This window comes from Podarcis pityusensis (assembly GCF_964106645.2).
Source record: "Podarcis pityusensis genome assembly, chromosome: 7".
Taxonomy (NCBI): domain Eukaryota; kingdom Metazoa; phylum Chordata; class Lepidosauria; order Squamata; family Lacertidae; genus Podarcis; species Podarcis pityusensis.
The window spans coordinates 28,245,128-28,263,185 of record NC_138031.1 but is presented as its reverse complement, the minus strand read 5'-3'; the positions used below and the strand labels follow the sequence as shown (position 1 = coordinate 28,263,185).

Genomic DNA, 18,058 nt, shown 5'->3' with positions numbered 1-18,058 from the left:
TCCATTCTGAGGAGATGAGTCATGCCAAATTTCAGAAAGAGATGTGCAGTGATTTTCCTGCAAGGACAGCTGCTAGCAGTTTCAGAATGGAACTCACTTAATCTCCACATGTGTTTGGTGGGCAATTGGTTTGAAAATTGCAGATATGAAGATAAAGCTGCTCAGCAGTTGTTGTTGTTGTTTACAAGGCACACATTTAATTTGGAGGTAGATAATTTACCTTCCCAAAAGGCACTGGGTTTGGAAAGCCTTGCAAAAGAAACTCTTCTGTTTGCAAGCTTGACCTCTCAGTTACAATGGAGCTTTGTCTTTTTATGTCTGCATCCTGGTATTTACCTCTGCCCTCTAGCCCAGTTTACCCTTTATATGTTTCACTTTTAGAAGATACTTGGCTGGAGCTCTTTTTTATACCTGAGTCTCTGAGATGCCACAAGGGAAGGAGGGATCCCCACTTCAAATCAGGGTGCCTTGTACAGATCCCACTTCATCTTGCTCAAGCCCAGAATCTCTCTAAAGCACCCCAGTTTAGAATGTACCTAAAACACTGCACATTTCTAGTTTCAAATTCAGGATGACATCAGTGTTATTCTGGAGTCAGCTTTATTCTTGGATATGTTAAACATTATTTATGGCTTGACAGAAGGAACAGAATTTTTGTTTCAGATCATGCAGTACTTGGGAGGGTAAGGACCACTTTGTGTATTATCCTGAAGCAGAGATAAAGAAAGTGTAAATGACACACATTCTTTTTCATGCTGGGCATCTTATATTACTGAATTGTGTTTTATGGTGTTATTTTACAGAGAGAGTTGGGGTGCATTACATAAAAATTGTTATTACTTTTTTTAAATGGCATTCTTTCTTTTTAAGAAGTCTGTTTGAATCTTAGAGTCACCTTGGACTTCATGGCACAGCCAGTATTTTTGTTATAAGTTATCCATAAATCTGGGTTAAATGAAGAGTGGTGCTCAGTTCACAGCCACTTTGCATCAATAGGCTGTCACAAAGGAGCATATAATGGCAGCATTACACTTTGAAAGCATCTGCGTTTATTATTGCTATTTTTTTCCAGCCATGGAAAAATGTTAGGTGCCAACTCAAGCTGAGCATTCCAGCTGGTGTCGAGCAGCCAGATTCATAGCTTCGTTGACTTCAATAGAGCTTTGCTCTTGTATGCCCACATCAAATAAAAGTCTGCAGTGACTTTGCACTACTCCAATTCCATGGAGTCTGCCTTCTTCCCAGCTGTTCGGCCTCCCTACCTTATGTGGTCTCCTGCCCTTGGTTTCCATTTGTACTGAACTAGTGACAATGTCGTGTTTGTGTCGCTGCTTTCGTTGTAGCAAAATGTCAGGGTTCTTTTACAAGAGCCAATGTCAATAGTTCTTTTCCTGAAGGCCAAATATGCTCAATTTCTAATTGCAAAAGCCTGGCTTTCCCTTCTTCCCTTCCCTTGCCCTTTCCCCCCTGATATTCAGGGTAGGTACAGAGCGAAAACAAGTTTGAAATGTTCACTTTTTAAAAATTAAGGATGCAATCATTCTGTTAATGCAAGAATGTACAACTGTGCAACAGAACTTCTCCCTTATATGCCCTACCCACCCCAAATCTGCCCTGGAGGACTTAGGGGAAGGAAGGGGCAAGTTCTGTTGTGCAAGTGTAAATATAGTGGAATGGATTATAACAGTAGAGTAGGAACGTACAGCCACTGCTTGAACCTGGAATTACTCTAGTGACATCTAGCACATCATTTCTTTCAAAGTGGAATGATTCAGGAGCCTGTGTGCATATAGGTATGTGAGTGCATGCTACTTGTTCAGACACTGAGGTCCAGCTCCGAGGGCCTTCTGGCGGTTCCCTCACTGAGAGAAGTGAGGTTACAGGGAACCAGGCAGAGGGCCTTCTTGGTAATGGCACCCACCCTGTGGAACTCCCTCCCATCAGATGTCAAGGAAATAAACAACTATCTGACTTTTAGAAGACATCTGAAGGCAGCCCTGTTTAGGGAAGTTTTTAATGTTTGCTGTTTTATCTTGTTTTTAATATTCTGCTGGGAGCTGCCTGGAGTGACTGGGGAAACCCAGCGAGATGGGTGGGGTATAAATAATAAATTATTATTATATTATTATCATTACTGGATAGAACAGGCAAATTTGAAACAGTAGTCTTCATGTTGGAACATAATAAAACTTGATTAAATAAAGAAGACTAGGGAGCATACATGAGACACTTATTTTGTGTTTTACGTATTGTTGGCCATCCCTGCCTAATTTAAGGCTCCACCCCGAAAGGCAGCATAAAACATGCTTTAATAAATAAATGAACCAAATATATTTAGGACCCATTCACCTGCAACCCTATGCATTTACTTGGGAGTAATCCCCAATGAACATAGGAGGACTTACATCCAGGTGAAAACATATATAGGCTTGTCCTGCTAATCTGGAATGACTTCCATCCTGGGCTCTATTCACTCATACAGATTTAAAACTGGACATGAATGCAGAATGTGTAGAAAACATTTTCTTTATCTTTCTTTTATCGCTATGTAAATATATTAAAGGGAAAAATTCAAATGTGTTAAGTAATCTTGAGTGTGCCCTCCTTCACAGAAAGTGTTTAATTTCAAGAAAAACAGAATAATATGCAAACGGATTTAATCCATAGCAGAGAAATAATAGCGGGGGTGGGTGGTGCTAATTAACACTGGAGAACTTTTCTGCATTGCTCACCCTTGATTCACCTTGGAAACAGAGACATTCAAGGTATACAAGGTCAGCATTCACTCCTTAGGGCAAAATATCATATAAAGTTTGCTTCAAAAACAGCATCATTTGGCATAATTCAAAATATAATTTAGCAAAAATTATTGTTGGTGGAGAAAACCTTATATATATATATATATATATTTATCATTGCTATTTTTCTTTCAGTGCTTATGAAAGCAGGAGAATTAAGTGAATATGTTGGATTCATTAAGTCTGGAAGTTGCAATGCTTACCGAATCATCCCGGCCCTTGTGAAGCGACCTTTGGGGAAAATGGTGAGGAATTACATTTTCATCCATAATATCAGTTCTGGAAATCCTTTTGTTTTGTTTTTTGTTGGATTACTTACTCAGCGAGCCAAAGTCATCTTGCTGTCTGACACAAAGTTTCACCTAGCCACCCTCAATTTCACATACAGAAGCTGACTGGACTGGCAGCTGAATCTTAACCTCAGCAATGGTTCACCATCGTCAGTGGCACTTGAGGGCAGTAGGCTCACTTACATAGGCACCCAGACAAACTACAGCAGCTCCACCCTTCTCCTTTCTCTGCTAAGGTTTGATGCAGTACACTCACACTATGATGCTTTCAATGCATATGAGGCTGTTTCCATTTTTCCAGGCATTTTAAATTCTTATTTTTTATTATTTTTGTAAAAAAATAAATAAATCTTACTGTTTTTTCCTCCAGTCTCATACCGTTTGTCACTGGTGGTTCTATCTCAGGGGTCAGCAAACTTTTTTAGCAGGGGGACGGTCCACTGTCCCTCAGACCTTGTGGGGGGCCGGACTATTTTTTGGGGGGGGGGATGAATGAATTCCTATGCTCCACAAATAACCCAGAGATGCATTTTAAATAAAAGGACACATTCTACTCATGTAAAAACACGCTGATTCCCGGACCATCTACGGGCCGGATTTAGAAGGCGATTGGGCCGAATCTTAGTTTGGACCTTAGTTTGCCTACCCATGTTCTATCTTTTCTCTCCGCCCCCCCTTGTGATTGTTTTTATTTGGTTTGCTTGATTTATTATTATTTTTAAAAATATGACTTTTAAGGCACATTGCTCAGGGAATGTCAGTTATCGGGTGGAATCATGCTGCAAATAAAAAATAGCCTAGCTTCTAAACATTCACAATTTCTTAAGAACATATTCTGTGTTTTTAAATCTCTGCTGGGTCCCTGTCACCAAAGTGTACTTGCCCCAAACCTGGATCTAAACATTCAGGGAATTTTCCTTTTATTCTTTAACCAAATTATACCAAAACCCAACAGTGTTGGGTATGACCCATTGAAGCTCTGTGATTTCAGGGGAGAGAGCTAAGCATGTGCTTAATTCTTATGCTGGAGTCCCTGGCACTTATAAATGCTTAATTGTGACAGCACCTTTTTTGTGCATTTTTGTGCATATTTTGCATTCTATATCTGTAGCTTTCTGTCCAGGTATAAAAAAATGTCATATTTGTGGTGCCAATAAAACAAAATGCTACCACCCCCAAACTTGGTGACTATCATTTGTACAGGAAATGAGTCACCTGGGGAGAGAATATTCTCACAGGAATATAGTTAAATGTTTCAAATGATAATGAAATTGAAGATCAAATGAGTCAGGGCAACAGGTCTTTCCCAAAAGATTTTTGGGGATCTGGTGATAACCATGGCTATGTTTACATTGCTAAAATGTAATTTTTCTTGATCTAGAATCGTTCATGCTCATCCTCAACGTGCTTCTTTCAGTCTACATTGATTCTAAATCCTGCTGTTCACAAGTGTGAATGTGGTCACTTGACAAGCTTTGGAAAACCTCCCCTTGATTAAGTTATCTATACCTTTTCTTCCCTGTACATGCCCCAGCTGATGGAAGAAGAAAGTAGGAAGTGGTGATTGAAGTCTTGGTAGACCCCCACCCCCAAATGTCCTTGGGTAGATGTGGATACAAACACCATATTGCTGGGACTGCCCACATCTGTTTTCAGAAGGAGATACTATGGGGTGATGCAGAATTAATCTGCAATGAGCATTTATTTTCAGAATGAAGCCAATTTCTCAAGAAGGGCTTTTCTAGGAGGAACTAAGTGCAATAGATCTAAATGGTGTGGGGAGTACTAAGGCTCCATTGATTCTAGGATAAGATGTGTGCGCCCAGCCTAAAGCACATTGCAAATGTTATAAAAGACCCCCATGTCTTCCTAAAAGTTTCAGACAACCTTACACTTCCATTAGCTTCTCAGCCAGAATTTTGCACCATACCAAGGGCCATCAGCCCATACAGTTTTTGCAATTTATCATATAAATTGTACGCTGTGCATCTTCTAGTCCTAAATATGTGCTGAAGAAACCAACAGTATGGGTTCATGTTTCAAAACAGATGAAGCAGATGAAACAAGTCCTCATTGGTCAACTGCATCCAAAAGACTCCTTTGGAGAAGTAAGCGTTCTCCATCAGACCCCATCTACATATACTCTGAAAACAGGAACACCTGTTGAACTAGGAATGATTGATGCTGCAGACATACATGGTAAATCCAAATGCATTGCTTTCCTTTCTTTTAGTATAGTTGCTTTAAGTACTCATCTCGTTTTGTTTGCACAGAGCTTGCAGGGAGATTAGGTGATGTAAGCTATTTTTTGAGCATGCATTCTGTTTGTTTGCGGGAGCCGATAATTGAAGTTGCATCATGTAAGTTGTATCCCACTTGCCAGTATATCCCACTAGAAAACAGCAACAGTCTGGAAGCGCCCTAAGCGTAATCAATGTGCCTTTTCTGTTAGGTTGTGGGTGAACATATCAGATGACACAGCGATTCTTCAAACAGCTCTTGTTTATTCACAGGCCAGAACAGAACTGAACTGAAGGGTTCAGTCAGCCTGCTTATATAGAGCTCCAGTACAACGTAACTGTAACAACTTTCTGTAACTATCCAATCACTGAATGTCACTTTGATCCCTTATTTGCATATGTGGACCTGAGTAAAAACTATCTACAGTATCCCCCTGCTGGCCCAGGGTGAGAACTTCAGTACATAACATTTTCTCTACAGTCTTCTTTGTGCTTTATGTTTTATCTAGTTAGGAATAAGAACATTTTCCATGTTCCACTCCTTTATTGTTTTTCTGGTTCATTGTGCCCTGCACCCATGCACTCCTTTTAAATTTTGGTTTAATAGGGATCATTTCTGAAATTAATTTCAGAACTGGAGCATGCACTCTTTGATAAAGTTTTCAGTTACTTTACATTCTTTCCCCTGCCCTACATATGTGCATTGAAAGAACCCTGCCCAAAAAAGGAATAATAATAAGTTATTAATCACTGTCTCATCAAAATTATTTGTGTGTGTGGTGTTTTACCAGTGTTGTTAAACACCCTGCAACAGGATCTTGATACATCCTGACAAAAAAGCCTTGCTTTTTCTTTTTGAGGAGAGAGGTTCCCCACTGCACAGAAGTGTTTATGAATGATTGGCCAATAATTGCATCACATTCGTTACTTTGCAGAATTTTATCAGTCGTCTCATGAACATTGGTGATGTAGAAGGGGTTGGATGGTGTAGGGGAAACGTGGAAGACCACTGTAATTTCGAGGAGTTAGATGACATGTCTCTTTCCCTTTTACATCCCCGGTTTAAGGTTTGCTGATTCATGATAGTATAATTTGTTTTTCACACACCTGTGTCAGGAGTTTCCTGGGTCCCCTGTGTTCTAAATGCTGATTGACTAGTGGGGAGAATACCCAGTTGCAGTGTTGGAGACTCTCAGCTGCTCCGCATTAGTCGCACCCGGTGTCCCGGGCTGATCATGGGTGATGCCTGCTAACCAGGTGCAATCAAATCAAAGTTGGCTATTAAAGCTGTGGGCTGAAGAGGCTCAGAGAGCTTCTTCACAGATCAAGGTACCAGATGCTGTGAGACTGTCGGCCGGGGTCTTTCTCACTGCTCTACCTGGAGTTCCAGGCAGCTGAAGGGGAGATTGTGTGTGACTCCTGTCTGGTATGTTATAATTTGTGTTTTGTATGCCTGCTGCTATCTGTTAGCCTTACGCAAATAAAGCATTGCTTTTTCTTCATCCACTGGTGTGCTTATTGGCTCCAGATCCAGAAAGAGCCCTGCCCTTGGCAGAACAGATGGGATGTAAAGGAACTGATAGCTGTAGCAAACTATGGCTCACTGCACTTTGTGTATAAAATTCAAGATGATGATGAGTTCCTAATGTATCAGTTTGTCTATGGAAATGAGGCTAGATAATTCACAATTCCAAAATCTAGACAGAAATTCAGAGGGGGAGAATTTGAGAAGCATCCCTAGATCTTAAAGATGCTGGAAATATGCAGATGCAATGACATGTGCTTAGATTTAATTCTGGTTTATGGTGAAAACAATGTAACTTTGTCTTCACTGACTCTCTGCTTATCTAGACCTGGATGACTGTGACTCCTGCAGGAACAGTAAAAATCATAAAGTCTTTATGATGGACTTCTTGCCACAGGTGTCCTAGGGAAAGGTGTGTAATAAATTAGACTACACTCACAGGAAGCTTACATGAAAATGGTCCTAATGAATTGTTGCAGCTCTGGATGCTCCCAGGCATTTGTTGAAACTTGATAAGTCCCCATGCCTAGGAGAACACAGGGAGCTGATGTAAGAGTGAGATATTAGTTCTATGCAGAGGCATACTTTCTAACAATTTAAAACTCACATAGCATCACAATATGCACCGTACTTTTCTGTGTATAACACGACCCCTATTTTGGAAGATTCAAAATTTAGAAAATGGGGGGAGGATTGCCCACAGTTGAGTTTCTGGGAGGGTGGGCAGAGTTGTTGAGGTGCTGCCAAAAATCACTTACCCACCAGACTGACAACTGACAATGCCGCTCACATGCATCTGATAGCAGCTGATCCTCTGTCCCATCACCAATAAACACAGCAAGTCACGCGCCCAATTGCCACAGCGACAGCCGATCAACAAGAGCCCTTGCAGCAGCCACCAATAATAACCTCCAACTTGTGGCAGCAACCAATCCTGCGGCTCCACAATGCACTACCCATGTATTAGACGACCCCAAATTTTGAACATGATTTTTGAATTGAAAAAACCTAGTCTTATACATGGAAAAGTACGGTACATTGTGTGTGTTTGAACCATAGCATTTTTATAACATTTTTTTTCTTGGTTAATCTCGGTGTAAAAATAAATAAAAAGGATTTATATTTTGTGGCACTACTAAACCATTGGTGCATCTAGCATGGTACTAGGAGGAAACCCATAGCTCATTGGTAGAACAGCACATCCTTTGCATGCAGAAGATACTAGGTTCAATCCCTGGGATTTCCAGTTAGGACTGGGAAACACAATTGCCTTAAACCCTGGATAGTAAAGGTAAAGGGATCCCTGACCATTAGGTCCAGTCGCTGACGACTCTGGGGTTGTGGCACTCATCTTGCTTTATTGGCCGAGGGAGCTGGCGTACAGCTTCCGGGTCATGTGGCCAGCATGACTAAGCCGCTTCTGGCGAACCAGAGCAGTGCACGATAATGCCGTTTACCTTCCCCCTGCAGCGGTGCCTATTTATCTACTTGCACTTTGACGTGCTTTCAAACTGCTAGGTTGGCAGGAGCAGGGAGCTCACCCCATCGCGGGGATTCGAACCACCGACCTTCCGATTGACAGGCCCTAGGCTCTATGGTTTAACCCACAGCGCCACCTGTGTCCCTAAACCCTGGATAGTTGTTGCCAATACTGAGTTAGATAGACCAGGGTTTGGATGTGGTAAAAAGCAGCTTCATACTGTCAGCTCTGGCTGTCCCTCTCTAAGGACTCAAACCCCAAAGGCCTCTCCCAGAACTTCTGCCTGAGAACCTTCTGACTGGAGAGGCCTGGGAATTGAACCCTGAGCTCTCTGTGTGTGAAATGTGTGCTGTGCCACTGAGCTGTAGTGGTGTAAGCCCCTTTGGGATTTTGAGAGAACCCCTGCTTTTATTAGTTCCCCAATCCGTAGCCACATGAAAGAAGAAATTGCTCTGCCGTACATAGACTATAAATATACACAGCCACAACATCACTAGATTAGTCTCTGTGTTAGAAAATGCAGCTCGTGGGGCAGCCTAAGATAGCACCAAAACAGTTACTTAGGAAAGGCAGAGCTGGTAGTGATGTCCTTTCAGGTAGTTATTTTATAAAGCTCTTAACCAGCTGTGCCTTGGGCCTGGCAATAATAACATCTTATAACATTTGAGTTGTTAACCTTTCGTGCCCTGGCTAAAATCCAATACCGATGATTGCATTCTTCCTCTCTCAATTCCATTTGCAGATTGAATTGGAAGCTGTTTTCCTTGGTTATTTTCTTAAACTGTTGTTGTAAACTGCTCTAGTCCCAAGGCTGCTGTGTCGGTAAAGTTGTGTCAATAAATCCCTGACTTCTCCCACGAGGCAGGCCGAAGGCTACTTTCTAAACCATACAGGAATATGTGTAAATCTTAGTTCGAAATATATTTTTTAGAAAAGAAAAGAAAAGAAAAGAAGGTGCTTGTTGGAATGTAAATCACCTTTTTGTTGTTTGGATTTTGTTTTAATACTAAACCTTTACTTTCAAAATCCTGTACATTTAAACAAAAATGCTGATGAGACTTATCAGTATTTTGCAGAAGCAGAAATGCCCCAGGAGGTGCCCGGTTTCGTGGTATTTATTGAAGCAAAGTCAAATAAAAAGGATGTCATAAAGATTGTTTATTTAAACATTGTCAAGGGTGAATGGAGTTTGCTTAAGATTTGCGAAAAGCTTTGGGTGTCTTTGTAGCTTTTACCTGAAGCAAGTGCCCCCTTTTGATTTTTCATTTCTTTCAATTGAAGTCTAATGGCACCATGTGCTCTAATGTAACATAAAAAGAAGGCAGAGTAAAGAGAGACCAAGAGGTTAGGAGCCATCAGTCCTTGTGCAGAATAATAATAATCATCATAAAAAGAAATGTGCTCAGATTTCCTCTCAGCTAGGCAGGATCTGAAAAATGCCACCGATTTCAAAAGCACAGAAAGAACATTAGGGCTTTGAAAGGGTGGCAGCGGTTGTTTCCCGCCCCTCAGACAAAGAAATGGAAAGTAATGAATATTGCCGGTTGTAGCAGAGGACATGGCTTCACTGACTTGAAGGGTTGCCTGGAATTTCTTTCCCCCTGTGGCCTTGAATAACACAAACTGAACTTCCCTCTTCTTTGCAACTATATAGTGAAGTATTGTGTATAAATAAATGAAGCAAACTACTGAAGGTGGTCCTTTACGTACAAAACAGTTGCCATATGACCACATGCTAAATAATGATGGCGGTTAAAGTGGTTTAAGAGGAAACTGATTTTTATATGACATTATCTTGAGTATATAAACTTTGCTTGGCCAGAGGGGATCATAGAATCATAGAACTGTAGAGTTGGAAGGGATCCCAAGGTTCATCTAGTCCAGTGGTTCTCAACCTGTGGGTCCCCATATGTTGTTGGACTACAACTCCCATCATTCCTAGCCAGCATGACTATTGGTCAGGGATGATGGGAGCTGTAGTCCAACAACATCTGGGGACCCACAGGTTGAGAACCACTGATCTAGACCAACCCCCTGCAATGCAGGGATCTCAGCTAAAGCATCCATGACAGATGTCTATCAAATCTCTGCTTAAAAACCATCAAGGAAGGAGAGTCCACAACCTGTGCCACATCATGTGATTGACTATATGCCCCCCCCCGTATTTTATTCAAGTTGGCATCCCTGAGAAGAATTGTCTACAGTGTTTGTGTGTGCATCCCCAAGACTCTGAATCCAGTGTCTTGAACTACAGTCGTACCTTGGAAGTTGAACGGAATCCATTCCGGAAGTCTATTCGACTTCCAAAATGTTTGAAAACCAAACCACGGCTTCTGATTGGCTGCAGGAAGCCATGGAAGCACCATCGGACATCCAGCTTCCAAAAATAGTTTGCAAACCGGAACAGTCACTTCTGAGTTTGTGGCGTTCGGGAGCCAAAACGTTTGAGAACTAAGCTGTTCAAAAACCAAGGTACAACTGTAAATGAGCTGCCTGAACTCCAGTGTGTGTGTGTGTGTGTGTGTGTGTGTGTGGAAAACAGCCTGCTATACAAAGGTAAGATTTACATTTGTTGCTCTGCCCATTTTGCCTCTGGCCCTGCTCACTACTGGCATGTGGCCCCCCAGGTGGTTGCTCGAAGGAAATATTGTCCCCAAACTCAGAAGGATTCCCCATGCTTGTCCTAGCTGCTCTTGTTACCAGTACCTAGCCACTTGTTGCCCCAGCTGGTACATGCAATTAGCTGGATGATGATGATGATGATTGCTTCAGACATCCCCTTGCCTAGTACCCTGCTAGAACAGGACACAGAGTTGGTTGTGCACTTCTCTGGATAATGGCAAATATCTTATATCATCTACTATAGTAAATAACTGCAGCTAGTCATGGGTGTGTGTTGCTGTAGGATACATTTGCATATAAGTCAAAACTACAAGCTTCTTATCCTGAACTTTACCCAAGTCACATCATTTTAAAAGACTGAACTGAATCCAGCTTGCAATTGTGTCCTTTCTTAAAACCGAGGTTAATTTTTTCTCTCCCAGTTTTTCTTACATGATTTTCAGACCAATGAATGACTGATTTACAATACAGTTGATTTGCTTAATTCTTGCGAGAGGTCCCTGGGAAGTCATAAGTAAGAAACTTTACATCATGCTGATGCTGAAGCTAAGGATAACTTCACGTTTCATAATTTTATTTCTGCACATACTACTGCTCTTTGGGGAGGAGATAAAGAGAGCAGATTTAAAGCCATAAAAGTAACAGGATAAATATTGTGGTGCTTTATATTTATATACACTGAAACACCTTATATCCCTCTTCTGGCTGTAATGCATTACATAAAATGAATTGCTCACTTTCTCCTTATGAGAATAATAAATAATGATTCTTAAAAACCAAGAATAATCCATATTCATTTTCTTTAATCTGTAGGCTTTAAAAAGAACATATATGGCACCTAGGTAAATGTTAAATAGCGGTGCAGGTTTTTTTATGGGTGCTGATGATGGGACCACTGTTGTGTTACTGCACTGATGTTTGATGGAGTGCAAACTCATTCTAAAGGAACTGTGCATGCACGCAACAGCGATGAGTGTTTCAGAAAATCAGCAGTTGCACCAATCAGCTATTTTTTGCTTGGGGTGGGGAGAGTTACTGTCTTTTAAAATTATGTATTCTATGTTGTAAACTTCCCTGTGATCTCTTGATGGAAGGCAATATATAAATTTAAATAATAATAATAATAAAGAAACAGAATGGGGCCAAATCAAATTATCCTCTGAAACAGTTGATTTGTGCTTTCTTTAATATTCTGAAAGGGCAATGTATACGCACGCCTTCAACAGCAGGATTGTAGTTGGACATCAGGTTAATTCATCAGGACTGATTCCTCTTTAAAGAACAGGGAATAGATAGTAGGAATAAATAGGCAGATCTCATAGTGGAAGGGAGAAATAAGTGGGTCCCCCAAGACCAGGACTTTTAAACTTGGCATCAGGGATGAGTGGTGAGGTGGCCTTGTTTGCAGATTATTCAAGGTACTGGAAATCCAAAAGGACTAAATCCAAAATGGGCGAATGGGCACAAAATGGTGAATGCCATGCAGCGCAAGAAAATATGAAGTGATGTATTTAGAGCTGATAAGTAAATGAATTTTAACTTCACATGTCTATTGAATGAATGTGCAAATGGTGGCAGTACAGAGGATGTGGGAGAGGAAAATGGGGATATTTTTGCAGGAGGTACATTTGCTCTAGTGAACTGCAATCCACTTTGCATTATTTGTTCTTTTTATATCCTGGATCTTCACTCTATTTACTGCTCATAATTCTGTTTCCTTTCAAGGACTGGCAGATGTGTTCTCTGTATTTTTAGACTTAAAAAAAGCAAAGCTTGAAATGAAGATAAATGTGCTAGATGCAGATAACAAGAGGGGTCTTCCCCCCATTTTGGTAGCAGTCTGCTTTTCCTAATCCCCTTAACTTCTCTGAATCTCTGGATGATTATAGGTCTTGATTTTATTATGCTTTATATGCAGATATCTTTTTTAGACCCAGGACAAAATTGGCTTTTCAGTTTACATTGCCCTTGTGTGCATGATATGAAATGCTACTTGTCTGAGGTGGCAGCCAGTCTTATCTACTTGGAACTCAGTGTGTGAATGTTGGTTTATTCTGCTGCATTTTCTAAGATTTATCAATAGATGAAAACTATTCTTATTCTTCTGTTGTTGTTTATTAGAAACTGAGTAAGGACAAGCCACATTTTTTGTCCTCTGGAGAACACTGTGTTTTAATCTAGCCTTAGGCATGTGTCATTGAAGAGGAGTGCTTTTTGTCTCAACATTATTGGCCAACAGAAGCCATTTCAACTATGGTCCATTAGAATTCTCCTTCTCTTCCTCCCCGCTAATTCTCTAAATCTCACTCTTCCTCTAACAAACTTGTAGCAGCGTACATCAATCTAAATCTTTGAAGTAGCTTAGGCTGAGAGAGAGGCTGTATACCATACATTTAAGCTTTATCTTCCACATCAGTTTATGATGTCTGTGTGTGTGTGAAAAAAGTCCTTGTGAAAATTCATTGGCATTTTACTACACATTTTTCCTACAATGCATATTTATGCAAAGCAACACCTCCCTAATATAATGCATTTTGTATATTATTTTCACTAATGTATGCATTTATAGGCACACTTAATATATGCATTTTTGTCCCCATTACCTGGCCAGAGAACTGCATTACAAAATTCAGAGAAATGTGAATTTTGAAGAATGTCTGTTTTGGTTTGTGTACTGTTTCCGAAAGTGCACATTCTGTAAGTTTGCATTTTAATGCAAAGTGAATCGAATTCCTTCCCCATAACTAACTGCGATTCCAGTCCCAGCCAAAATGGGAGATGATGGGAGTAGGGATCCAACAATACCAGGAGTGCCATAGTATCCCTATCCCTGATGTATGTGATGCAAGAAAGTAGCTTTACCTCTTAAATAAGTCCCTCTGGCAGCTTTAGCTGGTAGTTTTGAGAAATGCCCATTTGCAATGCATGATTCATTCCTCCACCCACTTCCAAATTGACAGAATCATGTTGATCAGAGGAGAAAAGTGAAAAGAGCCGGAAGAAGAAGAACACACACTCTCTCTCTCTTTCTACTTTTGTGTGTGTGGAGGGGTTGTGGTTTACATTTGGAGATCACACTGTCAAGAATCTATCCATTTTAAGCCTTGCTTCATTTGCCATGTGTTTCAAAGGAGGGGGCAGAGAAACTCACCAGCGCATTAATGCTGATTCTTCCAAGAAGTGTTCTCATCATGAGATTATATTTTTCTTCTCTCTTGATTTCACACACATTGTATTTTTAAAGCATGGCAGATTGCTTGGCTGATAAAAAAAAAAAAAAAATCTCTGACAGGATGCAGCTGGTAATGCTAGCAGTAGTGTATTGGAAAGTACAGCCAGAACATCCATGGTGATCCAATATGAGTCCCACCTCCTGCAACCAACACACTGCTCCCATTTCTCTGGCACAAGCCATCATTCAAGTAATCAGTCAGTTATGGAACTGCTGCTGCTGCTGCTGCTGCTGCTGCTGGAATATAAAATTAAACAGAGAGGGAAAGCAGGAAAACTGCCAGTGGTAATGGAATGTACAAGTATGTGTTAAAGGTGACATAACTGTGGGTTCTTATTACTTATTATCCTGGGATATAGCTTTATTTTTTAAAAAAACACAACAACACTGACCCAGTGATTCCAATATTTAAATGAATTCCAGTTCTTATTCTAAAATCTAGATTCCCCTATTTAGTTTATTTGTTTTTAAATAAATAAATTTTAAGCAATGCAATCCTATGCATGTCTACTTAGTATTCCTTCTTGAGAAGGACAATGTGCATTGTATATTTAAAGGGTAAAGTGGGATCTGATCACTCAAAAGTAATTTCTGAACTGGTACAGTGGTACCTCGGGTTAAGAACTTAATTCGTTCTGGAGGTCTGTTCTTAACCTGAAACTGTTATTAACTTGAAGCACCACTTTAGCTGCTGCCGCGCCGCTGGAACAAGATTTCTGTTCTCATCCTGAAGCAAAGTTCTTAACCCAAGGTATTATTTCTGGGTTAGCGGAGTCTGTAACCTGAAGCGTCTGTAACCCAAGGTACCACTGTACTTGCTTTTATACGCTTGCAGTTCTTGTTTTCAAAGCCGCTGTGAGAATTCAGCAGCGTTGTAGTGTTCATTCCTCTGAAAACAATTTTCCTGAATAGAGTACACTTTTATATGTCAGCTTCACTAATAAAGGCATTGATATGCACACTTCCCCCTAATGTACACATTCTTTGCACACATTTCTGGGTTGCATTGCAAAATTTGAAAACGTTCACATTTTGAAGGATAGCTGCATTTTCAGGAATACGAATTAGGTAGGCTCAGCTTAAAATGTGAATCAAATGGAATTTCTCCCCTATCCTTACTGAAGGCATTAGCTTATCCAATAAATAGATGGTACTTCTTTCCTATTCCCCCCCCCCCAAGCCATCTATTTCTGAAACTTTGGCCCTGGTTTTCTAAAAATCCCAGCTGTAACTCAGTCGTTCCCAACCAGCAGATTATCAGACATATTCAGTACCCAACAACTTCCTTTATATTTCTGACAGCCAGATGCTAAGCATGCTCCATAAATGGGAGTTTAAGTAATTAGCAATCTGGACCCCAAAGCTCATCCATATTATTATTTTGCTGACTTGTTAAACTGTAGCAGCTGTGTCCTTTGCCCATTATTCTTCCGGCCTTTGGCTGTAATTACTGCTTATCCCCCCTCCCTCTTTCTCTTCTTCATTGCTTATATAAATGCTAATTATTCTCTCTTCATTTTCTTAGGGTTGGACACTTAATAGTTTAATAGTTGTTGTTATCTGCTTTTCCTGTCCTGGATATAGAAATGCTATCTGTGGTATGCAAAGTCATGTCTGACAGGACACTGAACATGGCCATATCAAAAGAAAGCAGCATTCTCTTAAAGCAGGGGTCAGCAAACTTTTTCAGCAGGGGGCTGGTCCATTGTCCCTCAGACCTAGTGGGGGGCCGGACTATATTGGGGGGGGGGGATGAATGAAATCCTATGCCCCACAAATAACCCAGATATGCATTTTAAATAAAAGCACACATTCTACTCCCGTAAAAACACGCGAATTCCGGACCATCCGCGGGCCAGATTTAGAAGGCGATTTGGCCGGATCCGGCCCCCGGGCCTTAGTTTGCCTACTCATGTCTTAAAGGATCCCTGAACATTGGCTATGCTGTCTGGGGCTGCCTTTCCTGGCATGTCCAGTGTTCAGGGATGATGGGAGTTGGAGTCCTGCAAAAGCTCAAGCTCCAAATTGCTGCAAATTTCCATCTGTTTTAGCATGTGGCCCTAAACAGATGTGCTACATAGGCAATATTGATATGGCATGGTATCCTATCCTGTGGTTACTTCTTGGAGCTGAATGCTTGTCATTAGCAGAGGGGTGGTCCTACGTTCCTGATTTGTCTGTTCACTGGAATAGACACATGGATTCTGTTGCTACTACTGAAGCTACCATTCCAAGTAACCAACTGGCAACCAATCGCATCCAAATAGAATTGGAAGGACCTTGAGGATCTAGAAGCAAAAATCCTGCATGGCAGGTTAGGATTTCAGCAGAGTACAGAATGAGCTAAAGAACCAAGAAAGAGAGAAAAAGTGTGCCTTAAACACTTTTTGAGTTTATGGCATAGGGAAGAGTTAGATTTCTGAACTGTACTATAACTATTTTCTTCTTCTCTGGTGATCTCTCATAGCCGAGTAAGATTGTCTTTCATGAACACCGTCTTAACGGTGTGTCCGTAAGTGACTGTGGAGGCCAATTCTGGATCCATATGTCCTTCCACAGTGGGGACAGATGCTTCCGGGCAGGAGTTGATCATGGTGAGGGTCTGCCAAGTGTGCCTTCCTCTTAGCTCATTTCTCCCTTTTGTCCTGAGTTCGCACTTCTTCAAAGTCCAAGGGACCTTTGGTAAAGGCTGTTCTCCAATTGTACTCTTTGCAGGCCAGTGTTTCCCAATTTCCCATGCTTATATTGCATTTTTTTAGATTTGGCTTGAGAGCATCTTTAAACCTCTTTTGTTGTCCACTGGTATTTCACTATCCATTCTTAAATTGGGAATAGAGTTGTTGCTTTGGAAGACGATAATCAGACAGCTGAATCACATTACCAATCCAACAAAGTTGATGTTGAAGAATCATTGCTTCGACAGTGGTGAAGAATCATTGTTCCAACACGATAACTATATGCAAACTTAATCAAATGTAAGGCCATATCTGTATTATACCCTTAAAGCAGTTTTATACCACTTTAAACAGTCATATCTTCCTCCAAAGAATCCTAGGAACTGTAGTTAGTTAAGGGTTCTGACAGTTGTTAGACCCCAATTCCCCTCACAGAGCTATGATTTGCAGAGTGGTTTTAACTGTCAGTCCTAAGAATTGTAGTTGTCTCCAGGAAAAGGGAGACTTCTTACAACTCCTAGCACCCTTAATAAACTACATTTCCCAAGATTATTTGGGGGAAGCCATGACTGCTTAAAGTAGTGTGATATTGTTTAAAGTGGAGTGATATGATATGGTCCTAAGTCATATGTAAGGACTGGGGTTGGGAGAGACTAGCTCTTCATAATACTGCAGTGTTTGTTCTTGTCATTGGCCTTGAGGAATGCAATTCAGCCAACTCAGGTTTAGCACAGGGGCCATGAATGTGGCTCCATAATTTAATAGTTCTTTACGGCTGCAAGTCTAATATAATAGTAGAAAGCATTTGCTACATAAAGCAAGTAGCTGTCAGCATACAAAACTAAGGGAAACCCCATTCCAAGGAAATGTAACAATAGTCTTTGTTACCCTGGAATCTATTTACTTCAGGAATGATAATATTTGGACTGCACTTTATTCTGTTTCTTTCCTTAGCTTTCCTACAAAAGGTAACAGCGACTTTCCTTCCCCTTCATTACATTGCAGGTTTAGCTCCAGAGATTCAGTTGCTCTTTGAACAGACAGTACGGCCATCGTTTGAAAATGTCACATTTGTAAGTAAAATATTTTGAAATTTTGCGAAGGGAGAAAGGAAAATTTGCAACAGGATGGAGCATACAGTGGTACCTCGGGTTAAGAACTTAATTTGTTCCGGAGGTCCTTTCTTAACCTGAAAC

General features: G+C 40.7%; 1 protein-coding gene across 2 annotated transcripts in view; it reads left to right on the top strand.

Annotated features, from left to right (window-relative positions):
• CNBD1 (cyclic nucleotide binding domain containing 1) overlaps positions 1–18,058 on the top strand; it is a 143,263-nt gene that overhangs the window by 111,504 nt on the left and 13,701 nt on the right. Inside the window, exons 9-11 of one of the 2 annotated variants that reach the window (XM_081013168.1) lie at positions 2,934–3,043; positions 5,137–5,287; positions 17,868–17,935. In XM_081013168.1, the coding sequence (XP_080869294.1) occupies positions 2,934–3,043; positions 5,137–5,287; positions 17,868–17,935 (329 nt within the window). The remainder of the gene's footprint in view (positions 1–2,933; positions 3,044–5,136; positions 5,288–17,867; positions 17,936–18,058) is intronic. The other variant, XR_013988494.1, reaches the window with a different exon arrangement.